The following is a 25,866-nucleotide window of genomic DNA, read 5'->3' on the forward strand; positions in this document are numbered from 1 at the left end:
TTATGCCTTATTTCTAAGATGTACTGAAGTTTATCAGACTTTAATCTTTATTTGATATTCTGCTGAATGCACATACTTTCACTCCATATGAATGATGAAAATTACTGTGGTGATTAAGTTGTTTTTGACAAACAGTTAAGTGTCATTTGCGTAAATTCTGAGGATAGGTTCTGATGGAAGTTCTGATGATTAAACTCTGAAGAATCAAGTCAGTATTTGTATGAAGAATCACAGAAAAAGATATTCACTTTTTGAATACAGAAGCCATATTCTGATGACCATTAAGTTCTGATATAACTTCAAGTTCTGATATTAAATCCTGATACAATCTCTGATGCTTATGTGGCATCATTCTTTACTTGACTTATTTGTGGTAAATACTGAAATGGTCATATTTAATCAGAATATTTAGGTGAGATAAAAACAGTCATAATCATTAAGGGTTAGTGGTAAACGTGTTTATCTTGAAAAACTGCATGTGCACAGTAATTATTGTTTATTTCTCGTGCCCATTAACTCCTGCTTTAACTTTTTTACTGACTGTTATTATTACACATCGGTCTAGGGAGATGAGGTGTCATTATTTCTACTCTTAATCGTTAAATAGTCCTGAGTCCCTTGGTATTCCGATGGCTATTTAAACCGACAATTCATGTCAGCCAAATCATCTTCCATTTTCTCACAAACTCACTCTCTCTTTTAATTCTCATCATTTTTCTTCTTCATAAACAAAAATGGTTCTTTTCAATTTGTTCATGAACTATGAAACTTTCAATATAGAGTTAAGTTGTGATGACTGGCAACATGAGTGGCATGTCACCGCCATTCCTGAAGAGATCTGGAACTCTGTTCCACAAGAGGTTCAGACAAACCTCTTGTTCTTTTCGATGGACTATCAGCTCCATCTTGATTGATTGGAAGAAGAAAGGAGAGAGGCTCTCCTACAGCAAGAACGGATCATCCGTCTTGCAGTGCTCTTTGTCAGCAGCAGGAGGAACTAGTCGATAGGTTTTCTTCTTAGACCAAGGTTGTTGATGATAACCTTCTTAGACTAGGACTATCTTGTAATTTTTCCATGTAATCTATAAATTTCATGAAATGTACTCATTTGATATATTAATGAAATTTCCTTTAATTGCAAGATTTAGTCTCTGTTTCTCTCATATTATGTGACTTTGAATGATCTAATTGTAATTTGTTAATCTTTACTTCATCTATTTTGAACTATATCTTTTGATGAATGTTTTGATTAAAATTATGGTCCATAATAAAATGGGATGATTTGAGAAACAGTTGAAGCATGGGTTCATGCATCAGAACCTGTGACAGTTGGAGCCGAGAATGTTACTTCTTAGAAAGAAACTGCAGCTCAAAGTTCTGATACTTTGAAGAGGAAATATGTAAGTTCTGAAGCTGCTACAGCAACTCCTTCACTGGCAAGGAGACTAAAGAAAATGAGGGAAGAAAGGTACAAGGCCAAGCCTATATCTGAGGATTCAATTGAAGCTGAGGAAGGGGATCAGGAATCTCTGATCTCATCAGAACCTGTGGTAATTGAAGCTCTGCCATTCCCTACTCAAGCTCAGGATACTGTGTAAACACCTCTTGTCTCTCCTATTAAAGCTACAGATGATGCTAAAGAACAAGCTAAAACTTCTGAAATAGATATTCACAATTTGAATATACCAAATGTTCTTTATCTGAAAGCTCCATCTACAGAAGCTCAGCAATCTCCAACTCATTCTCCAATTTTAAATGTTGAGATACCATCTACACCAACCACACCAGCTCTGGAGATAAATTCTGATGTTCAGAATTTAGATAATGTTATTCCTGAATCTCCAGTAGCATCACACACTATTGTGCTGTCAAAACATATTGAGTCTTCCTCAAGTTCTGAAGATAGTGTTTCTGTTGAGACTCCAGTTCCCATACTAGGCAAGGAAGCATTGGTGAAGAAATTTGTTGAAAAGGAAGCACCTATTCCTTGGGAGGATACTCATAGAGGTGTGAAGTGGACCACGAAGTGGAATGACACTGATTTCATTCCAAGCTCTAAAATTCTGTCAGAGCATATTGCTAAAGCTGATGAGTTGCTCACAAATGCTGATATAAAGACACAACTCAAGATCACTGCTCTGTCTACCAAACATCTTCAAGGTCTACATTCTTCTACTCATGAAAAGGTTGATAGACTAAAGGAACATGCTGATAAGCTAGATCTACAGCTCAAGGTTGACAAGAATAGATATATCAGACCTACTCTTGAAAAAATTGAAGCCATTGAGAAGATTCAAGAGAAGCAACATGCCCAAATTGATGAGGTCTTGGCTAACCAAGCTTCTCAGAAAGCTCAAATGGATGAAATCCAATCTTCAGTTGAACTTCTTTTCTCTCTCTTACTTTCTGATGATGCCAAAAAGGGGGAGAAGGTAGTTAAGTCCAAATGTTCACCTACTGAAATACTGAAGAAGAAGGATGACAAGGGTGATGACCAGGGAAACTCTGATAAGAACAGAGGTCAAGGAAAAGTTCAAGGAAAATCTTCACAGAAAATAATTTCTGATGTTAGAAAATCTTCTACACAGAACAAGTCAAGTTCTGATAAACAAAGTCTTATGTCAAGTTCTGATATTCTGATTCAGTTAGGATCTAAAGACTCTCAGAAGTTTTTACAAACTCTGAAGCTAAAAGGGAAGCAGACTACTGCTTATTACAAAGATCCTAAAATCCAGATACTTGATGAGGAGATAGCTAGAAGATTATTTCTGAAACAAAATCCAGGAATGGATTTGGAAACTCTCAAGGAGGAAGAAGCTAGATTTGCAGCTGAGAAGACAAATCTTAAGTCTAAAGCTTCTGATGCAAAGAAACCTCCAAGACCTAAGGAAAAAGGCATTGTGATCAGGAAAAAGTCAAATTCTGAGACTTGAAAGTCCAAGATTAGATCACAAACTGAGATTGGTCCTAAGTCAAAAGGAAAAGAAAAGGTTGGTGAACCTTTAAAGATTGAGAAAAAGAAAAGCTCTTCCGTTCCAGTCTATCAAACTACAATACATGATGATGATTTGATAGAAGATGAAACTGTTCAAATTCTGAAGAGAAGAAAGATAATTGAAGAATCTAAAACAACCTCTGACACTGCTCAAGTTGTTTAGAATGAAGAACAGCAAATTACAAAAGAAATAGTAAATTCTGATCAAGTTGATTTGAAAAAGATGACAATTGCTGATAAGAAGAAGCTGTTATGGAAGAAAGCTACTCCAGTTGAACCAAAATCCAATCTTATGATGAATTAACTCGCAACATTTGGGTTGAGATCCAAGCAACCTAGAGATAGAGCTGGATTAGGTTATGATGAAGAGAAGATACAAACAGGAGTAGAAGTTACTCTAAGAGATCCTTTCATGTTGACCGGCAAACCATATGAACAAATTGTGATAGATGCTCATGATAAGGATAATTTAAAGGAGAAATTGATTTTATTTCTCAATAATGGATTAACTTATAAGCTAGCTGATACTGATGTGCTAAAGAAGTCTGTCAGAGAGCTTCAACATATTCACTATCTTTTGGAAGTAAAATCTGATGTTACAAGAAGATGGTCTGAATACATTTTGAAGGCTATAAGAGATCTATTTAGAATCTCTGGTACAAAGACTTCTCAGTATATACCAATGATTACTGAAGGTGATGGAAGAGAAATTCCAATGCTGAAGAACTCTGCTAAAGTGGAAGTTATTCTGAAAGGAAGATGCTTATGTTATAATGAAAACTCTTCACATCCTAGAGTTATCAGACTTGGTGATGGACTTGAAAGAACATTAATTCAAGCTCTCAGAACAGTCATTTATCAAATTAGTGATAGTAAAGATGAAGAACTGATATAGGTCAAAGCACAGTTAGGTGAAGTTCTGAGAAAAGCTGAAGACAAGCTGGTAAGAGATTCTGTTAAGAATCATTATGGATTCAGATTGATCCATTGATATTGGTAAAGCTACAATGACTGTAAGTTGTAGTTAATAGTCTTATTAAACTCTCATTGCTTTGAACTTAAATGTTTTTGACATCATCAAATCTATTAACTTGTATATTTTTTAACAATTTACAAGTTGGGGGAGATTGTTAGATTTATTTGAGATGTCATGTCTAATATGTTTCATATTTAGTTTTCAGATCTTAACAAACAGGAAATATCAGTACTTAATGGAATCAGTACTTACTGGAAGTCAGAATTTAAGGATATCAGAACTTAGATTATCAGAGGATAAATATCAGAAGATAGATATCAGAACTTAAGTACGGGAGGACTTACAGTTAAGGAAGGAAACTAATTCACAGGAAAGAAGATCGAGACTAATACAAAAGAAGATATGCATGGAAAGAGTTAGAAGATAAGAATATTTGTATAAGATATCTTATTGATATATTTTAGGAGAGAGAATTATATTCCATATCAATTAGAAGTTATCTTGTAACTGTGTACTATATAAACACAAACATAGGTTTACACTATATGTGTTATCATTATCGAGAAGATCATACATTATAACCTAGCAGCTGTCGTGATATTTGTTCATCACTGAGAGAGAACAGTTCCATTGTAACAGAGTTTATTATATTGAATATATCTGTTTACTGTTACTTGTGTTGAAAATCAATTTGATTGTATTAAACACTGTATTCAACCCTCTTCTACAGTGTTGTGTGACCTAACAAAGAGCTTCATAGGGTGGCATCCTGTTACTAGCATTGTAACTGTTATTGTAAGCAAATTCTACCAAGGGTAAATGTTCGTCCCAACTTCCTTTGAAATCAATGGCACAAATACGTATCATGTCTTCAATTGTCTGAATTGTTCGTTCACTTTGGTCGTCCGTCTGAGGATGGTAAGTTGTACTCATATTAAACCTAGTTCCCAAACATTCTTGAAAACTTTTCTAAAATCTTGAATTAAATCTTGGGTCTCGATCAGATACGATAGACACATGAACCCCATGACGAACTACTATCTCTTTCAGGTATATATGGACCAACTTGTCTAGCGAAAATCTTTCATTTATAGGCAGAAAATAAGCTGACTTGGTAAGTCTGTCCACTATAACCCAGATGGCATCATGATTTGCTTTTGTCCTTGGTAATCCGACTATGAAATCCATGACAATGTGCTCCCACTTCCATTCTGGAATCTCTAATGGCTGCAATAGCCCACTTGGTCTCTGGTGCTCTACGTTGACCCTCTGACAGGTATAACATCTACTAACCCATTTTGCAATCTCTCTCTTCATATATGGCCTTCAATAATTATCCTTAAAATCTTTATACATCTTGGTACTTCCTGGATGGATTGAATACCTTGAATTATGAGCTTCCTGTAAAATTTCATTCTTTAACTCTGTCACTGGTGGAATCCAAATTCTAGAAGAAAAGTTAAGAATACCTTGATCGTCCTTTTGTGTGCACAACTCTTCACCTACCAAACGGTTGATGTCCTGATCCATTTTTTCCTCTTGATACTTCTTATCTTTTCTAGAAATTCTACCTAAAAAGTTATACTATACATCTTTACTTCGTCAAGCTTGCAAACTCTGATTTCCAATTCCATTTTCTGAAATTCCTGGTTTAATTCCTCGGGTACTGATAACACATTCAACTTCTCTTTTTACTTAACGCGTCCGCCACAATATTTGCTTTACCGGGATGATAGTTAATCGTACAGTCGTAGTCCTTAATCAATTCCAACCATCTCCTTTGTCTAATGTTAAGCTCCTTTTGCGTGAATATGTGCTTCAAACTTTTGTGATCCGTATAAATCTCGCATTTTTCTCCTATTAGATAATGTCTCCAAATCTTCAAAGTGAATACTACGGCTGCTAGCTCCAAATCATGAGTAGGATACTTCTGCTCATGAGGTTTCAGTTTCCTTGATGCATATGCAATAACCGTATAATGATGCATCAGAACACAACCTAATCCCTTATGAGAAGCATCACTATAGATTACAAAATTTCCTTGGTCATCTAGAAGTGATAAAATAGGTGTTGTGATTAATCTCCACTTCAATACCTGGAAACTTTCCTCATACTTGTCATTCCATATAAACTTTTCATTCTTCCGCGTAAGCTTTGTCAACGGCATCGCAATCTTCGAGAAATCTTGAACAAATCGCCGATAATATCCCTCTAACCCCAAGAAACTTCTTACTTCTGTTGGTGTTTTTGGCCTTTCCCAATTCGTAATAGCTTCAATCTTTGCCGGGTCCACTTTGATCCCTTCATTACTGACTATATGCCCTAAGAACTGAACTTCCTGTAGCTAAAACTCACACTTCAAAAATTTAGCATATAACTTTCCCTTCCTCAAAATTCCCAAAGATGTCCTCAAATGCTCTACATGGTCTTCTTCTGTCTTTGAGTAAATCAAAATATCATTTATAAACACATTGACAAACTTGTCCAAATATTCCTTGAAAATTCTGTTCATCAGATCCATAAATGCTGCTGGGGCATTGATTAATCCAAAAGACATCATTAAGAATTCATAATGTCCGTACCTTGTTCTGAAAGTTGTCTTTGGTATATCCTTCGGCTTAATCTTCAATCGGTGATTTCCCGATCTTAAATCAATCTTGGAGAAATACTTGGCTCCCTTCAACTAATCAAACAAATCATCAATTTGAGGTAACGGATACTTATTCTTGATTGTAAGCTTGTTGAGCTCTCAATAGTCGATGCATAGTCTCATGCTTCTGTCTTTCTTCTTAATAAATAGTACCGGTGCACCGCATGGGGATACACTGGGTCTAATTACTCCTTTCTCTAACAACTCTTGCAATTGCTTTGCTAATTTCTTCATTTTAACGGGCGCCATTCTGTACAGGTCCTTAGATACTGGATCCATTCCAGGTGCTAAGTCAATTGCAAACTCAATTTCTTTATTTGGAGGAAGTCCTGGTAACTCATCAGGAAACACGTCTAGGAATTCATTAACTACTGGAATATCTTCAAATTTTGCTGGCTCCTGAATTCTATCAATCACATACGTGATGAAATGCTCGCATCCTTGTCATATCAACTTTTAGCTTGAATCATCTTTAAAAACTTCTTTGCTTGCTTCGGCCCTTAAACGTACCCATTCGCTCGGCTGGCGTCTTTACAATTACCTTCTTTTTACGATAGTCTATCTGAGTATCGTGCTTAGATAACCAATCCATTCCTAAAATAATGTCAAACTCTCGTAACTTAAATGGTATCAAATCCACACAAAACTTATTACCATAAATCTGAATTTCACAGTTCACACAAACGTGATTAACATGTACACGTTCTTGATTTGCTAATTCCACGGTCATTATATCATTTAAATAAACATCTGGACAATTTAACTTACTAACAAAATCTTGAGAAATAAACGATCGAGTTGCTCCCGAATCTATTAACACTTTGGCACATAAAGAATTCACATTAAGCGTACCTGTCACAACATCGGTATCCTGGATAGCGTCCTTCACAGACATATCAAAAACTCTGGCCCTTAGAGTCTCATTCACTACTGGAGTAGATCCCATGATTCTTAATGCATTGCTGACTGGGCTAGTGTCTTGCAATCCCTGGCTATGTGTCATGGCTTTCCGTACTTAAAGCATGTAAATCCAATGGCTAGACCCTTAACTGCTGGATTCCGGGTAGGCTAATCCTTGCTCACTTGCTCTCTGGCTGGCTGGTTATGGCACTCCCTTGAATAGTGCCCCTTCTGATTACACTTGAAACAAACCACATTCAACTTATTACAAACTCCATTATGCTTCTTCCCACATACCTGACAATCTGGAAAAGTTAGCCACGACTGATTTGGCTAGTTCACATTGGCTGGACGGTTATTTTGACCTCCGTCGCCTGCATTTTGCTTCTTGAAATTAAAATTTCTCCCTGGCTGAAACTTGCCCTTCTTGAAATTTGGAAACTTCCTGGTTGTGACTGTCCTTCATTCCCTTCAAACTTTCTTTTCTTACTTTCCTTCTCTTTCTGTGACATCTAGCTCTTCATTTCTGCAATCATGGCCTTCTGTACAACTCTTGTATAGGTATCTAATTCAAATATGGCTACCTTCCCTCTGATCCATGGCTTTAAACCTTGCTGAAATCTCTTAGTTTTCTTCCTTTCTGTATCCACATATGACGGTACAAACCTTGACAATTCCTCAAATTTGCTTTCATAATCAGCTACCGACATATTCCCTTGCTTTAGCTCCAAAAAATTCAATTCCATTTGATCCTGAACAAACTAAGGAAAATACTTCTCTAGAAATAACTCCCTGAATCTCTCCCAAGTAATAGCATATGTACCTTCCAACATCTTCACTGTTTCCCACCAGTAGGTGGCCTCATTCTTTAAATAATAAATTGCAAACTCAACATTTTGTTCCTCCTTTACCTTAACCAAAGCAAATGACTTCTCTATTTCATTTAACCAAACACTCGCTTCAATTGGATCTAAAGAACTCTTGAATTTCTGTGGATTTACCGCCTGAAAAGTCTTAAAAGTTACCTGGGTGTTGGTCTGTATTTTCTACTATTGAGTCAGGTGAACTGTTTGTTGAGCCAAGATCTGAAGAATCTGGGCTATCGTTGGGTCTATGGGACCTGGGTTTGCATTCTGGTGGTTGTTGTCTTGGTTGTTGTTGTTGGTTTCTTCATTCTGGTTGGTAGATCGGGTATTTCTTCCGGGAGGCATTTTCTGTAGAGAATCAAAGAACTTATTTTGACTTTAAATCAAATTCTTTTTATAAAAAAGTTTTTATAAAACAAAAATATCTCTTTTTGAAAATAGTTGTAACAGTTAAACTAAGTAAATTGCATGCTTATTTACAGAATGTGAATAGTTAATGGGGATGAGGTACATGGTATCACAAGAGTTATAACTGGTGCAATAAGTAAAGTAAGATAAAACAGGTGCAGTAATGTAAATGACAATGCTGGAAAAGAAAAAGGGTACTGATATATATAGATCAAAGTTTTAGGTAAGTACAAGCGTGAAAATGCTTCAAAAGTAAAAATAAAAAGGGTACAACAAACCTACTCACTAGTCAGCAGATCTAGTCTATAAATACAACCAAAAGTCTACTGATACATGCTACACACTAATATACATAATAAGACCACCACAAATCTGGCTCAACATCTCTGTCTCTAGCTCCAAGGAAACTCTGGTCCACCAAGCCTCTCAAGATCCTCAATCACCTCTCTGGCCCATCCCATAAGAGCATCAGGGCCTGCATACTCACATGTAGCTCCATGCAGTCTAGCCTTAAGAACCCTCCGTGTCATATGAATCTCCTCTTGAACCTCCCTCACACTCCGGTCAACATCTGTAGTCCTCACTATATGCTGCAGCTCTCGAATCTGTGCCAATAGGGATTCACGCTCCAAAATAAGAGCCTCATACCGGAAATAAGGAACATGATATGGAGTAGACTGAAATGGTGCACTTACAACTGAATACCCAATAGATCTGAACCAGCAGGTAGGGGTCCTCTGATAGGAGGCCTCATACCAGGAGGTGGAATAGCCCGCAGTGGTACAGCCTCTATCCCAACAGGAGGTAGTATAACCAACACCGGTGGAAGAACAAAACGTGGATCAGAAGATGGTCCTCCAACCGAAGGCTCAGAATGATCAGCCGGTAATGGAATAAAGGGATCTGCCATCGCTGCTATCTGAAATCATATCGCAAAATAAGAATCTCGAACCACAACGCAAATCATACTAACACCTATTATATAGTCGCACTCAACCTCTCGACGTTCTATATTTCTATTCCTTACTTCTAATCCTAACCCTCTACCCACTCCCATTAATCTAGGCCTGTGTCAGTGACTTATAACCTATAGCTCTGATATCAAACCTGTGGCGCCCTCCAAACCCGGGTCAGAAGTTTGGGGTCCACACACACACACCTTATTTATAAACCTGCTTATAACAGTAATAAAGATAATAATATCTAGTGACCCTACTTACCAGCTTCCACGGATCACAACAGGTTAAAATATGCATACACGCCACACACACACACTTATATTACAAACGCCCCAAATTCCAACTATTTAAACTTACAACTGAATAATAAACATTCTTACAAACTTCACAAACTTAAACTATCACAAAAGTCTTCAGCTAGTTTATTCCTCTTAACTTGGAATCCTAGCTCGCGCACTGGACTGGGGTTCCTCGCTACCAACGGGTTCCTTCTTAACTGGAAAAGAACATAAACAAAATCGCACAAATGAGCTAACTAACTCAGCAAGTCACATGGACGATACTTAGATTAAACAATGATCAAGTGAAATAATTTAAGGTATCAAGTTTGTGGATAAGAAATGATTAGAATTGGATATCTAATTTTCATTTTAAAAACCAAGGTTAAGCTCCTGATCAGTCACGCACTAACCCCGAGCAAGGCACACAACTTTGCTCTAATTACTGGATCCAAGGTACACATTGGCCTAACTTGACCACCAATCTGGTCTGACCACGAATCTGGTCCACATTTTTATAAAACAATCCAATTCTATAGTAATAACAGAATAAACAATGTAAATCATTAAACAGGATCATAAAAAATATTAGGTTCCAAGCATAAGATGGTTTGCATTCTTCACAAGAAAACAGCATGGCAATCACCAGGGTTGGCTATCAGCCGGTACAAGAATTGGAAAACAAAAGGATCAACGTCTTGTGGTTATAAAGATTTTTCTTTCAGTGTGTAAGGTATAAAGGTTTGAGTGTTTAAACAATTTTGGTTCAGTATTCAGTATATAGTTTGCATGTATTTGTGGAGTAGTATCGTATGTTTGGGGTTCGTATCGGGTATTCAACAATCAATGGTTCAGAAAGAATAAGGCTCACGGGTCAAAGATCAATAAATGGGACCAAGGTTTAGGGTTCAGTGCTTCAAAGCACTTACAGTATAAAACAGAACTATCAATCATTCACATTGTATCTTGAGAAAGTTTAGAACACTTACCTCGTCTTAATTTGCTAACGCTTCACTGGCTTTCAATCACAATCTCCTATTCTCCGGCTATCTTTTTCCTTTTCCTACGCCTTGCCTCTTCTGCTCACATATCACAAGTATCTATCAATACTCATCTCGTATGATTCTATTCGATATAAGCTTCTCTCTACCCTTCATTTTACCCAAATCCGATTTACGGATTGAAAGATACGATTAAAACAGTCATATGATATACACATACGCATTTAACACGTCAATCAATGCACATATAACAAATAACACGAAAGGTGTTCGATGAAAATACTTTTTCAAAGAAGGTTTGATGTTAAAAGGATTTTTCGAATATTTAATACGAATTTAAACATTTTACGAAATTAAATAGGGCCATTGAATCATTTTAAAACAATAAACAGGGTTCGATTGGCCGAATCTGGCTTTAAAATAATTTTATAATAATTATTGAGCCTCGAAAACAATTTAAAATAGTATTTTAAAGCTCGAAACTATTTTTTAGAATTTGTAAATAAAAATAAATAATTAAATCTAATTAAATAATTAATTAAAATCAATTAATAAATAATTAAATCAATAAATCAATTCATTTTTGAATTAATTAACCAATTAACTAATTAATTATTAACAAAATTTAATTAACTAATTAATTCAGATTTATTTTTAAATTTAAAATGATTTTTAGAATTAAAATAATAATTTTTAGAATTTTTAATAATTAAAAACAAATTTTTGTAATTAAAATAAATAGAAAATATAATTTTTAAATATTTTTTAAACAGGAATCCTATTTTTGCAAATTCTGGAAACTACAGGGACTAAAGTGCATCGTTTTTAAAAGTTCAGGGGCCTGTTTACAATTTTGCAAACCCGTCGCCGGAAAACGACGGGAATCGCCGGAAAAGGCGTTCCCAGAATCGTCACACCACCATTTCCTCTAGATATCATCTACATAACACCAGGAATTCATTCATGCAATCAAATCACGTCAATAACCCCTGAGTTGGCCGGAAATTGATCAAGAAACTCGCGGTCTCCGGCGAGTTTTGTTTGCTTCGATTTGAGCAAACCAGGAATCATCTGTTGATGTACTATACATGAATCGATTGAAAATTCAATCAGGAACACGATGTAATCAACAAAAACGTCTAATAACCTGTGGGGAAGAAACCCCCAAATTTTGATTGAAAACATTCATACGGGTTATAAACCCTAATTTTATAATTCGAAATTAAAACTCAGTTTTGAACATGTTATTGAACTCCAAACCAGTCATATAATATATCAAAATCATCAGGAAGGAAAGCTCTACAACATGCAATCATCAAATCATACAAATTATCTCTCGAATAAAAATTCATATTTTAAATCAAATTAATTCAAAAATAAATAAAAATATAGAAAAATACCAGTAGTTTCTGCAGTTGTAAGGCTTATTGATTCTGATAGACCACCTCAAGACCTTCGTTTTGAGTACTCGAGTTTTCCAATCAGAATCTGGTAACGCCTTGAAATTATAGTTTGATTCTCGGAAGTTTATATGAATATACGGTTTTTCTCTGTAAAATTATATAATTACTGACTACAAATGATTTTCTGTACAAAATAAAATACGGTCAGGGCTATTTTTAATTACGGAATATTGCTACCTCGTTGGATCATACCGGATATAAAATATTATGTTTATTTGAGAAAACAGATCCAAAACGGTAACGGTTTTGGGATAATTATCCAAATCTGTACATTTTGTACTGCGGTCTTGATCTTAGCGATTTAGTTACACGTATTACGAGATGATAATAGTTTAAAAAAAAGATCCCATTTATAAAAAATACGGGTTTTATCGATTTACCGAAACAAATTTTGTATCGAAAATATCGCGTCGGGATCCGCGCGGGGAAAACCGTACGTCGGATCGAAAAAGTCAAAACATGGAAAATGCTCGGAATATTGCAATTAGGTTAGGACGGAGTTCTCGGAAGAGTTTCGGTTTATAAAAACGTAAAAACGAGTGAGGTCGGCTGCTTCCCGATTATACAAAATAGTTTATAAATACTCGGAATAATATTAAACCCATAAATCTTTTATAAAATCATAAAACAACATAAAAGTTGATAGAAAAATATGACAATTATCTACACTTTATTTTAGACATATAAAAATTAAAATACTCAAATTATATCATATTTAAACATCCAAACATATATACCACTTAACAAATAATTCACAGAATAAATACAGATCATACTGAATATTTATTTATTAACAAAAATAATTACACGATATATCCCAGATATTACATCCAATTCTTCACATCTTCATTTGACTTGTTGGAGGTCTCTACATGCAGAAATGACATGTCAATATCTCTGATTCTTCACATCTTCATTTGACTTGTCGATATCTCTAAGAGTTCTCTATAAGCCATTTTGGACTTCTATATAAGTCATTTTAGGCTTCTCGAATGACTTCTCGATATATCTTGATCTGTGACTTGTCGATACCTTGACTTAAAATATTTTTCCTAGAACAGCATTATTCAACTCCAAGCTTCTACATTTTTTCTCTGAGGCATGATCATGACTTCATCTTCTTCCAGAATTTATTCTTTAGCTTGAAACTGTTCACAGAAAAATCCCCCAGTATAATCTACTAAACACTCTTATAGAATCAAAGAATACAATACATAATACAGATACAGATTACCATACAACTTAATCTTAGGATTTGTCAATGTGACGTAGTCTTGTTTTATACAGGCATGTCTTGCACAACAATATATAATAGTCATCTTTTTGCATAAAAAAATATTAGTTAATTAAACCATGAAAGTACCAGGATATAAACCGAAATGTGAATTCATTACCAAAATAGCTTAGTTCCTAGAATGTTAATAAATATTAAAAAGTTAATTTTGTGTAAAATATATAGTTGAGGGCAAAAAATACCCAAAAATACATCACTCTTGGCCGACTATCTAAAATACCGATTGGCAGTACTGTCTGTCGAAAATACCGATTGGAAGTACTGTCTATCTAAAATACCCTTGGAATATGTATTATAGGAATGCGTAATCAACTTTTAAAAATTTAATAAAAAATACGCATGACTAGCTTTAATTTTTTGTAAGGTAACATGCGTCTACCTAAAAAGTAAAAAGTAATACGTGTTACGAATCAAGTCTAAATCATGATGATAAACAAATCACATTGTATAATTATGTTACGATAAACAGTAGCCTTCAACGGCTAGCCATCCCATGGGATAGTCGTTGAAGGAGTTGCCCATCAACTGATGAGGATGTTGCAACACTTTATTACAAATTTTTTTGTTTTAGATATCAATGATGTTATTCATTCAGAAGTCATGTTGACTCAATAGATAATCTATAATAGGGTGGCTAATTTTAAATACTCGATGTCTTTTAATTCTGATTAAGTTAAAGTGAGTGACCAACTACTAAATGAAGATACAACATCAACGGCTAGAAATATCAACCCACTAATGGCTAATCAAGTGACTGTCACCGACTAAGAGAAATCACTTAGCTGGTGATAGCGACTAGACATTGGTTAAGTCTTGAGTCTGACAAGGCATATAGGCTGATGGGAATCTCAGTAAAGAAAATAGAAGCCAAGACAAACTTTGCATGTAATTTTGGATTCTGAAGAAGAAGAAACATTCCATTTTCATGCATGACAAATTGGAGGTATGTTCAAAGTAATATATCAAGATACAATATATCCTCATTTGTCAAGTTTCACGGGAAATAGAATGAAGAAGCAATCTTGTTGGAAATCGAAGACTGTGTCATGTGTTGTCTAGCAAGCATTGTAATTTGGTGATTTATAAACCAAGTAGTAGTAGATGTTTCACTTAAGCTAGAGAGAGAAAGAGAGAGAGGGAGCGAGAGAGGGATCTATCTTTCTTTGAGTGAAACACTGAAAATTGAAGATATGATATTACTTTTGTAATTGTAACAGATTATTTCTTTTAAAAAAACCTCAGGTGGTATGTCGAAAAATAAACCACCTGGAAATTTTGAATATTCGTGTTCATATATTATCTCCAAGTACATGTTATCTTGAAAATTTAATTTTATATTCAACCCCCTTTCTATAAATTAATCCATGTTGATAGTCAGTGGATAACAATTGTATCAAAGAAAGCCTTCAACAAATAGAAGGTCTAAAGGTCTTGAAGTTGATTCAGTCAACAAAATATTTATGTCTCTCATGGAAAAAGATGATGATTCAGAGTTAACCTCAAGAAGAAGTCAGGTAATTACAACTTATCTCTCTAAGTTTAGTAAGGCTGAATGTCAAGAAACTATCAATGATATATCTTTTGAATTATACAACTTGCATGCCACTCTGAAATCTCTTAAAAAGGAAAATACTAGGATTAAAAATGCTAATTCCTTTTTATTTGAGAGAAACAACTTATTAGAGACTCAGTTGCTTAATTATGAGAATGTTAAGAAAGATTTCCTAGCTATTAAAGATAATTTAATGAGGATATTAAAGAGAAAAAATATTCTAAAAAGGTAATTGAATCGTGAACAAGAGGTAATTTCTAAATAGAGGGAATCTAGGGATATAGCAAGCAAATTCACAGATCTTAAAAGTGTTGAGTCTTTCTGTGAGGATGCTTGGAAAAAGTAGAAAAAGAAATTTGAACAAGATAATTATACTAATAACTATGCATCAATAAATAATAATTACCTATTAAAGGAAGAGAAATCAAGGGATAAAAATTATTTGTTGAAAGAATATATTAGTACTTGCAAACTGGACATGTTAATTGAAGATGATGGATCAGTGAGCAAGAACTCTTCGAAGAGAGAAGCAAACAAAACCAAAAGAGTTGAGTAGAGCAACATATGATACTTGTCCAACAAGAAACTAAAGAATAAGCTTGAACCTAGAATGGGAATCAAGATGAAGAATAATGGGAATAGAAATGTAGGGATAAACATGCACAACAACTACACTTCTGAAAAAATTTTCCAAAAAAACACGTGTCATGTGTGGTAGTGTTAATCATTTATCTACTAGGTGTAAAACTGTTTCCATGCCTTTCATGTCTGTTCCTCGTAAGCCTATGTATGCCATGCCAAACATGCCTAGTGTGTTTAGTTAGAACAGTAGTAACATGCCAACCAATTCTAATCCTTACTACTTTGCATTTAATATTTCATTGAGTATGCAAGGTATGAATATCATGTTTGCATCCTCCTCTAGTAAGGTGCACTCTCAAGCTTTCTCATCTGACTATAACACCAATAATTTTGCTCAAAGATCAACACCTAGAGTAGAAGTGGACCTGAACCCTACTAACCATGAGACAACAAATGGTCACAAAGGAAAAAAGACAGTCAACATGATTGGACCCAAGAAGATTTGGGTATCTAAATCAGTTTAAAATGGTTTTGTTGTGTGCAGAGAAAAATGAGAAATGTATGGTATGTAGACAGTGGTTGTTCATGTCACATAACTGGAGATTCATCTTTGTTCACTAAGTTTAAAGAGAAAGTTGTCCCAATCAGTATCTTTAAAGATGACAGCAAAGGTCACATTGTGGGATATGGCTTGATTTCAGTTAGAAATGTCATCATAGATGGCATAACACTGGCTGAGGGACTCAAGCACAACTTACTAAGTGTCAGCCAATTATGTGACAATGGCTCTAAGGCATTTTTGAAAAATAAGTTGGTGTTGTCATTAACATAAGTGACAACAAGGTTCTTTTATCTTAAAATAGCAAAAAAAATGTATATGTAGTTGTTTTCACCTCAACTGATGCCGAATCAATGTTTTATCTTCCTAGTAAGATAAACAAGGATGAAAATGGTTAGGATGCAAGAATATATCTCAATTTAATATTTCAATCAAGAAGAACACAGTAGGAGTAACACCAGAATTGGAACTTTCCAAGGATGATCTCCATGTTGCTTATCAATTTGATTAGAAGAAGATGATCTTATTCAAAAAGAAGATTAAGTCATTATTTGACAACCACCTGCAATTCCTACATGAGAATTTATCTGGGTCAGTCCATGTTATGAAACAAAATAAACTCTATCTGATGATCACTAGTGGTATTTCAACGTTTACTTGGATATTCTTCTAGCTTTCAAAAATTAAAATTGTTGAAATCATCATCAGTCAGATCAAAGAATTCTGTGTAATTAAAGGAAAAAATCACGAGTTTTTAGTATCAAGAACACCACTACATAATGGAGCAGCTGAAAAGAACAATGGAATACTCAGTGACGCATGATGCGAAATACTTGGAGAATTAAAGATATCTACACATTTCTGGACTAAAGCCATTTACAACATAGGCTTTACTCAGAATACTTCTTTGATCAATCAAGTATCTGGAGAGAAAACAACTTGAAAATTTCTTCATGACTTTGGTTGCAGATGCTTCATCTTAAAACAAGGAGAAATCATTGTCAAACTTGAAGCTAAAGCAGTAGAAAGAACCCTTGTTCAATGCTCGGTAGGTAGAACCTATAGGATCTATAATTTGAAACTCATAAGGAATTTTAATGGATTCAGTCCATGATGTATTTGATGAAAATAAGACTCGAGGTTTGAAGGATCAGATCCTTGAAGATGGTCTCAAAATAAGTGATAAGAAGATTGACTGAAAAGTTGATGGTTATAATGTTATCAGAGAAATCATCATGTCGATTGCTAATCCAAGACATGTGGAAATAACAGTTGAACAAAAAAATGGAATAACCATTGATCAACTCAACAAAACGACCATTGGTCAGAAAGAGCTAGTTATTGATGAGCTATTAGTCGTAGGGGAAACTGAAATGACATCAACTGTTAATAAAGTTGAAGTTTCTCACTCAAGGGGAGTTTTAAGGAACTTCGGTTCTAACTCTCTAGAGCTCAGAAATATTTCATTATCAACATCAAACTTGCCCTATTAAAGAAAAGTGACAAGGAGTCACCCAATCAACTCATCTTCTGGAGATACGTTTGTCAAGGAGGAAACTAGAAGAATCACTCAAGATGAATGCTTGTACAGAACTTCCTATTTAAGGAAGAACCTAAAAAAGTGAAATAAGCTCTTCTGGAATCAAATTGGTTTGTAGTCAAGCAACAAGTATTAAACCAACTTGAAACAAAAGTCAGAAAGCTGGTGCTTAGACCAAAAGATTGTTTAGTCAATGGAACTAATTGGATACACAAAATCAAGGTAAATGGAAATGGCATGATTTCAAGGATTAAATCTAGAACAGCTGAAGACTATCTGTTGGAAATAATGATTAAAAGTGACATACCATTCTCACGGGTAACAAAAGCTGAAGCAACCAAAATCTTTCCAATCAATGCAGCTCATGTCAGTTCCAAAATCTATCAAACTGAAGCATACAGTGCTTTTCTAACTGAATATCTTAAAGAAGGAGCTCATCTACCTCAATCTCAGGATCTTGATGACTCAATAATTATAGAGTTTATGGAATAGATTTCGAAAGCACTATGTGGACTAACACAATTATGTAGAGCTTGGTTTGATTGTTTTTATCAGTATTTACCCAAAGAGTATTTCTTCAAAGGTACAAAAGTCAAATCTCTCCTTTAGAAATACAAATTTCTCTAGTATAATTTTAGATTTTAATGTGGATAATCTAATCATTGACTCTGCAGTTGATAAATATTGAAAAATGCTTATCAGAGTTATTGTTAAATAAATATAAAATGAACATGATGAGTGAACTTACTTCTTTTCTTAAGGCTCAAGTAAATCAAGTAAGTGATGAAATCTTTGTAAGTCAAACAATGTTTATAAATGTTTTCTTTAGATGTTTGACTTAACTGATTATGCATATACAAAATCACTAATGCCAACTCTTGTCTCGCTTGAAATGGATGTTAGTGTGAATATTTCAAGTTGCAGGAGTTGAGTTGGCTCTCCTTAGTATTTAAACTAATAGTAGATCAATAATAATATTTAACACAAGTTTTTATGCTTATATCTCAGTATGTTATTCTTACTCAGAAGTTTTAAAGAAGTTATTCAGATATCTCAAGGGATCATCGATTCTTGGAAATTGGTAACCTAGAGAATCTGAGTTTGATCTAACTGGTTATCTAGATGTAGATTGTGTAGTTTGCAAAAATGATTGAAAAGAATCTACAAGGAGCTATCACTATTTAGAAGACAAACTGAAAACTTGAGCTTGCAAAGAGCTTTACATTGTGTCAATTTCTATTACTAATAATAAAGACATTACAGCTGAAGGATGTTGTGCGCAGCTATTATGGACAAAAGTCAACTTGTCGACTATGGCTTGTAGTTGGAGTGAACTCCAAACTCATGTGAAAACATCAGAGCTTTTGCAATAACTGAAAATTCAGTTCATCTCTCAAGAATCAGGCACACTAACAGAAGCAAATATCTATACCAAACAAAATCCACTTTCACACAGCTGGTAAGTGAGCTATGTACGTTAAAAGTCATCTTAATCTCTGCCAGATATGTGCTTTAGGTAACCAGATTATATGCTATGAATTTCAATAAAAATATATTCTCTATCAGAATGGTGATTGTGGTTTCTCAAGATCACCCTATTAATTGTCTAGCAAATAATCGATAGTCATGGCATATAAACTGGATGTTTGTTGTAAAGTAATAACACAGCAATAATTTCGAATGACTTATCTGTGTATCAATGGATGAAAGTGTGTTGCATGTTAGTTAGTACCCAGATGTTTAAATATGATTCCTATTTGAAATCAAATGTCAGATCTAAAAAAGTTACGAGTTTGATCAAATCTGTTCTAACTTCATCAATGGATTGCTTTAGCCATTGATAGTCAAAATGAAAACTTTGAGCCCGCATATATGATCTAACCATTGATGAACAAATTATGTATGAACTGCTAATATTTAGCCATCGATATATATATTTGTTCATCAATGGCTATGACTAGATTGTACATTATCACTTTAAAGATGCAAAGTCATCACCAAACTCTATGTTCTGAAAGTAAGAAGTAACATTTTTAATTGCAGCAATAATCATATATTAAATATTTTGGTTATTTTAAAACTAATAAATACTGATGGAATTGATCATTGACATATCAATATTTATTTAGAACCAATAAATAGTGTTATTGAGTCTTATGTTAGGTTCCATGATGTGATAAATTTTCTGATTAAGTTAAGTTATAGATGAAGAGTACTTTCATAGACTGATGCTTGTTACTCAATTTTTCATTCTTAACTTAACATACCATATCTGAAAATTGTATCTGTAGTAGTAAAGATTTCACTCATGTAATAGCTCATGTTGTAGAAGTGAAATCTAGTTGAACTTGTCTATGATTGTTTCATAACTAAGAATTAATGTCATAAGCTTAGTACAAGTTCTTAGAATCCCTATGTTAAAATATCTCACTACTCAGTCAATTGTATGTTGAGGAGTTCAACTTAGAAATCAATGTAGCAAGGAAGATCAATTATTTGTTGACTGTTGGGAGCTCATGATATGTATTATATTATGAAGTTGACAATACAATTTATTTGAGATAACTAGTTAAATTAGTTATTCTTCTCACAACATGCCTTGACATTCTTGTTCAGTGATAATTATGTGAATGTATAGTTTATTTCTGATAATCAAGGATTTGCTGAATATCGATTTTGAACTTCTCGAATCTGTACACTTTTGAGCTTATGGTATGAAATATTAAGACTTCTTAATATAATGGACTTTGAATCCAAAATGCATTGTATTGAAAATGTCTATGATAGACCATGCTGATGAACAAACTGTTCAAAATCTTTGTCATTCTAAATCAATTAGAATTTTAGTAATTATTTAAATTATTCATTCAAGATCGATTCATTGAAAATATTTCTCTTGAATGAATAAAATGAATCATTTTGGGCAGATTAAACTCTCATTGATAATCTCTTGAAATTGTGCAATATGATTCAATAACGTATGGTTTGGATAAAGATTAGGAAAATGATGCAGGATTGACAGCTAAACAGGGCAAAAGAAGAAAGTAGAAATAACTTGATAAAAGAGACCTCTATGAGATTGGCTAATCAAGATTCTAAAATATTACACTCAAATAAGTTAACGATTATAGTTATAAATCTTGCTTTGTTGTAAAAACAAGTTTAGGAGTGTATGACTAGGTAAATGTGTTTGAATGCTATGTTTAAACTTGATTTGTGTGCTCTAGCATATCAAATATTCATATATTCCAGAAACTACTCCAGGTTTCTGGTCAGGGTTAATGGTATTGTCTACCATGTGACAAATATTCCATAAACTGTTTGAAGAACCTTTAGTAGAGCGCTGTCCAGGGAACTCAATTATCTTGTGCTCGATGATATATCATAAATTTATATATAATCTAAGTGATTTTATCCACATATTTATATAATTTTGTATTTATTTGGGTTTTTATTAATATTATTTTAGTGTTTAATGATAGTAAATAATAATTCCCAAAGTTGGAAGGGATTTGGCCTATTTGGGCTAAAATCATTTAGAAATTCAAATTTGTTGGAGGGCTTGCACAGCAATCGGTGTTTGGGCCTTAACTCGAGTTCTGGACATCATATTTTGGCTATCTACCTGTCCACGTGAAGCTAAAAGAATTATCTTCAATTTGGATATGGTCTCATATTTTATTTTAACTGGATCAGATCAGAAACAGGCCTGAAAATCAACCTACGAATTTCATAATTATCCAACTTTAATGCAGATTGTATTTTGTTTGGAGGAAACAATTAAAAATACATATATATTAGGTTTTATTTATTTTATTGAGTTGGAGGAAGATAACATGTATACGAGAGATAGAGAGGCTTGGTGAGAGAGTTTGAGTAAGGATTGAAGGGATTCGATCCAATTCTCAAGAGATTATTCAAGTTGTATTTTCTTTACTCTAAACTCGTGTACCCATGACGTTGCTTATCAATATATGTTTATTTTCTATCTTTGGATGAGTAACTAATTATCTAATTCGAAAATTAGGTAGTATTCATTGGTAATATATTTTTTTTTTTATTATAGTGCGATTTTTCTACTTTGCTAATCTATCATTGAGGGCTTAACCCAATTAAGGGAATCATGAACGTTTAATTGTATCTATAGGATGTATGATAAATTGGGAGAGGAGTCATAATTTTTGTTTATGATATGATAGACATAGGTTAATCATTAATTGGGAGATTAATATGCAAGTTATGAAACTCATAATTCTTGGATCTTAGTAGTTTATGATTGTATTTCAATTGGTCATGGGAGTGGCTTTGGGATATAGTTGTAGACATTATTTTGTATCTTGGGAGAGAATAATATAAACTTTAGAAGAATTATTTTTAGCAAAGTACGAGAAGTCGATATCACAATATATCAACATTCATTGAACCAATTAAGGACCCAAGTTCTTGGGTTGCTTTTCATTATTTTTAAATCTTTGTTTTAATTGCTTATTAGTTTAATTTAGTTAATCACAATACACCAATTATTTCTATACACTTTTAGATATTAAGATATTATATACTTGAATTTATATTGATTTAGTCCTTCCCTGAAAACGAACTACACTAAATTACATAGCAACAAATTGGCGCCGCTGCCGGGGAAGGCATCAATATTAAGTTTAGGTTAATATTTCTTATTGTTTAGATTTTATCAGATTTTTTCCAATTTCTATCATATTGGTTTTCTCTTTTCAGGTGCTATAATTCTTATATGTGATGTTCTGTAAGTGCAGAAAATTTGGAGTTCGATCCAGAAATCGAACGCACTTTTCGAGGTTTAGGGAGAGAGGCAAAGTAAAGAAAAGAAAGAGACAAGATGGGTGAACGTGCACTTGTTATTGACAATCAGGATGAACCTTCTATTTGGGATCATGAGACTCCTAATATTGCAAATTTTATTTACAAGACTCCAGCGATTGGTGCTGCTCAATTTACTATAAATCTGAGCTTAATTCAAATGGTGAGTAATTCTGCTTTTGAAGGAGATATTGAGGGAGAGGATCCACACTGTCATCTAGAGCGCTTTGTGCAGATGTATGGTTTATTCAAAATCACTGGAGTGACAGCAGACCAAATTCGTCTTCATATGTTCCCCTACTCTATAAAGGGAAAAGCTTTGGAAAGGTTTCAACAACTTCTAAATACTATAGTTGCTACTTGGGAAATTCTATCGATCAATTTTTGTCAAAATACTATCCTTCAGACAAGACTCAACAGATGAGGGCAATCATTATAAGTTTCAAGACTAAACTGGGTGAAGGCTTATATCAGGCATGGGAGAGATACAAGTCATTATTAAGAAAATGTCCACATCGCGGATATTCAGAATGGATGCTTCTGAGTAATTTTTATGGGTCCTTGAATAAAGAAGTTCATTTAAGTTTGGATGTGTCAGCTGGAGGAGACTTTAAAAAATCACCAGTTACCAAGACAAAAGCACTTCTCGAGGAGTTGGCAACAAATAACTATGAATGGGCACCTAGTGGTGAAAACTCAGTAAAATCACCACAAGATACTGAGATGGTGAACTTGCTCACTCTTAAATTGGACGCTCTAACTCAAGAGGTACGTGGACAAAGGGCTAATGTTATTGTTATCTCTGCTCCAATGAGAGAGTACAATGATTATGGCATTGATCAGTATTCATATGCTCCTCAATTCTCCGAGGAAGCAACTTTTATTCAAGGGAGAAAATCATGGCCAGTACAAAATAATTATTATTACAATCCAGATCAGAGGCCAAACAACAATCTCTCTTACAGCAACAACTATGCCCAAAATCCAACATATGTTGCACTAAGACAAAATCCACCTCCGGGTTTTCAGCAACAAAAACAATATCAACTTCCACCTAAAGAAAAGAAGGAACCAGCTGATTAGGAAGTTGTATTGAACAAGATGATACAAGGAACTACTGGGGCCTTTGCCAATATAGAAACCAAATTTGAAAAGGTCGAGTCAAGGCTTGATCAGATGGCATCATCTCAAAAGATGTTGGAATCATAAATTGGCCAAATTGTAAATAAGATTGGTATGCGTGAACAAGGAGCACTTCTTAGTCAATCCGATGTGAATATCAAAGACCAATACAAGGCTATCACTTTGTGGAATGGAAAAGAACTACTGGAAATTGCAGCTCCATCACTAAAAAATGAGATTCTTCCTCCTAAGAAAAGGAAAATACATCAAGTTAATTTGGTGATTTCTGACTGTGTTGACGACGAACCCAACAAGGAGAGGCTCACACATTAAGCTCCTATGAAACCATATATCCCCCTAATTACTTTTCCACGGAGATTAAAAATAGCAAGTTAGAAAAACAGTATGAGAAGTTTTTAAAGATGTTTCGTGAGATTCATATTAGCATTCCGTTTGCTAATGCATTGGCTCAAATATCCCTCTACATAAAGTTTATGAAAGAGGTGTTGTCTAACAGGAAGAATTTGGAGGAGGTGGAAATAGGCACTCTTACCGAAGAGTGCAGTGCTATTATTCAATGTAAGATTCCTCCTAAACTCAAGAATCCTAAAAGTGTTTCTTTACCATGCACCATTGGTGAAATGGGAATAAAAAAGGCATTGTGTAATCTCGGAGCTAGTGTAAGTTTAATGTTGCACTCTATGTACCAAAAACTTGGGTTGGGGGAGTTAAAAAAGACAAGAATTTCATTTCAACTTGCAGATAGATCAATAAAATATCCATTGGGTGTACTCGAAGATGTTTTGGTGAAGGTGGATAAGTTTGTTATTTCATGTGATTTTGTTGTTTTAGAGATGAATGAGGATGTTTCTATTCCTATTATTTTGGGAAGACCATTCTTGGCAACTGCGGGAGCCAATATTGATGTGAAAGCTGGTAAGCTTATATTGAATGTGGGGAAGAAAAAATTGACTTTAATCTTGATCAATCTATGTAAGGGTTGTCATTCAAAACCGAATGTCATATGGTGAATTTTGTGAAAGAATTCAATGATCATGCCCTTGGGGTAAAAGCTGAAGTTGATGAGAAGTTTTCTCTTGCACGTGAATTTCAATGTGTGAATGAAGTGGATGCTACATTTGGACCATTTGAGGCGGTCTCAAAATTTCCACCATAAAAATCAAAAGAATAAAAGGCGGCGAGCTAATGACGTTAAACAAGCACTACTTGGGAGGCAACCCAAGATGTTAATTGTCAAATTATAGTCATAAATTAACCATAGTTATGTATATCTATTAATATTGAGTTGCTGGATTATGCAGATGAAAGAAAGTTTAATGATTTACAAAATCAACAACATTCTCAAGGCCTTTATCAGCATTCTCAAGGGCTTGAGCGAAACATAAGCATTCTCAAGGGCTTGACCCAGATTCTAAAGGCCTTGATCTCTTGTTCTCTTTTTTTTAAAAAAGTTTTATGTACATTATTTATGTTACTTTTTTTATGTTTATATATATATTAATATGTACATTATTTATTAGTTTTATTATTCTTAGATTATTATTATTATTATTAATAATAAAAAAATTATTGACATCATAATAAATTAGTGTGTAGTCGAGAGACAATTTGAGCCCCCACTCCCCTAGCTATAGCAAAACCAATTCTAGTAAATATGTGGGCAGCAGCAGGTGCCCCGATATCCTGAGCCAAGGAGAACTTTTTTTCCGTTTAAGTAATTCAATAGCGTCCTTATCTAGTTCTCCCAACGAATAGAATGAGAAAGGAAGAAAGCCATATCCAATAGCAGCACACTTGGTCTCATATTTGACACGTTTGCGTTGAGCAGCATCAATCACCGCCTGACCATCCACAAAATCAGACA

General features: G+C 34.2%; 1 protein-coding gene across 1 annotated transcript; it reads left to right on the forward strand.

Annotated features, from left to right (window-relative positions):
* Window positions 1-24,403: 24,403 nt before the first annotated feature.
* LOC141714693 (uncharacterized) lies at window positions 24,404-25,158 on the forward strand. The gene is made up of 2 exons (XM_074518197.1): window positions 24,404-24,917; window positions 24,980-25,158. Exons 1-2 carry the CDS (start codon window positions 24,404-24,406, stop codon window positions 25,156-25,158), a joined length of 693 nt encoding a protein of 230 aa, XP_074374298.1.
* The last annotated feature ends 708 nt before the right edge of the window (window positions 25,159-25,866 follow it).

The sequence above is a fragment of the Apium graveolens genome, chromosome 3 (assembly GCF_009905375.1).
Source record: "Apium graveolens cultivar Ventura chromosome 3, ASM990537v1, whole genome shotgun sequence".
NCBI lineage: Eukaryota > Viridiplantae > Streptophyta > Magnoliopsida > Apiales > Apiaceae > Apium > Apium graveolens.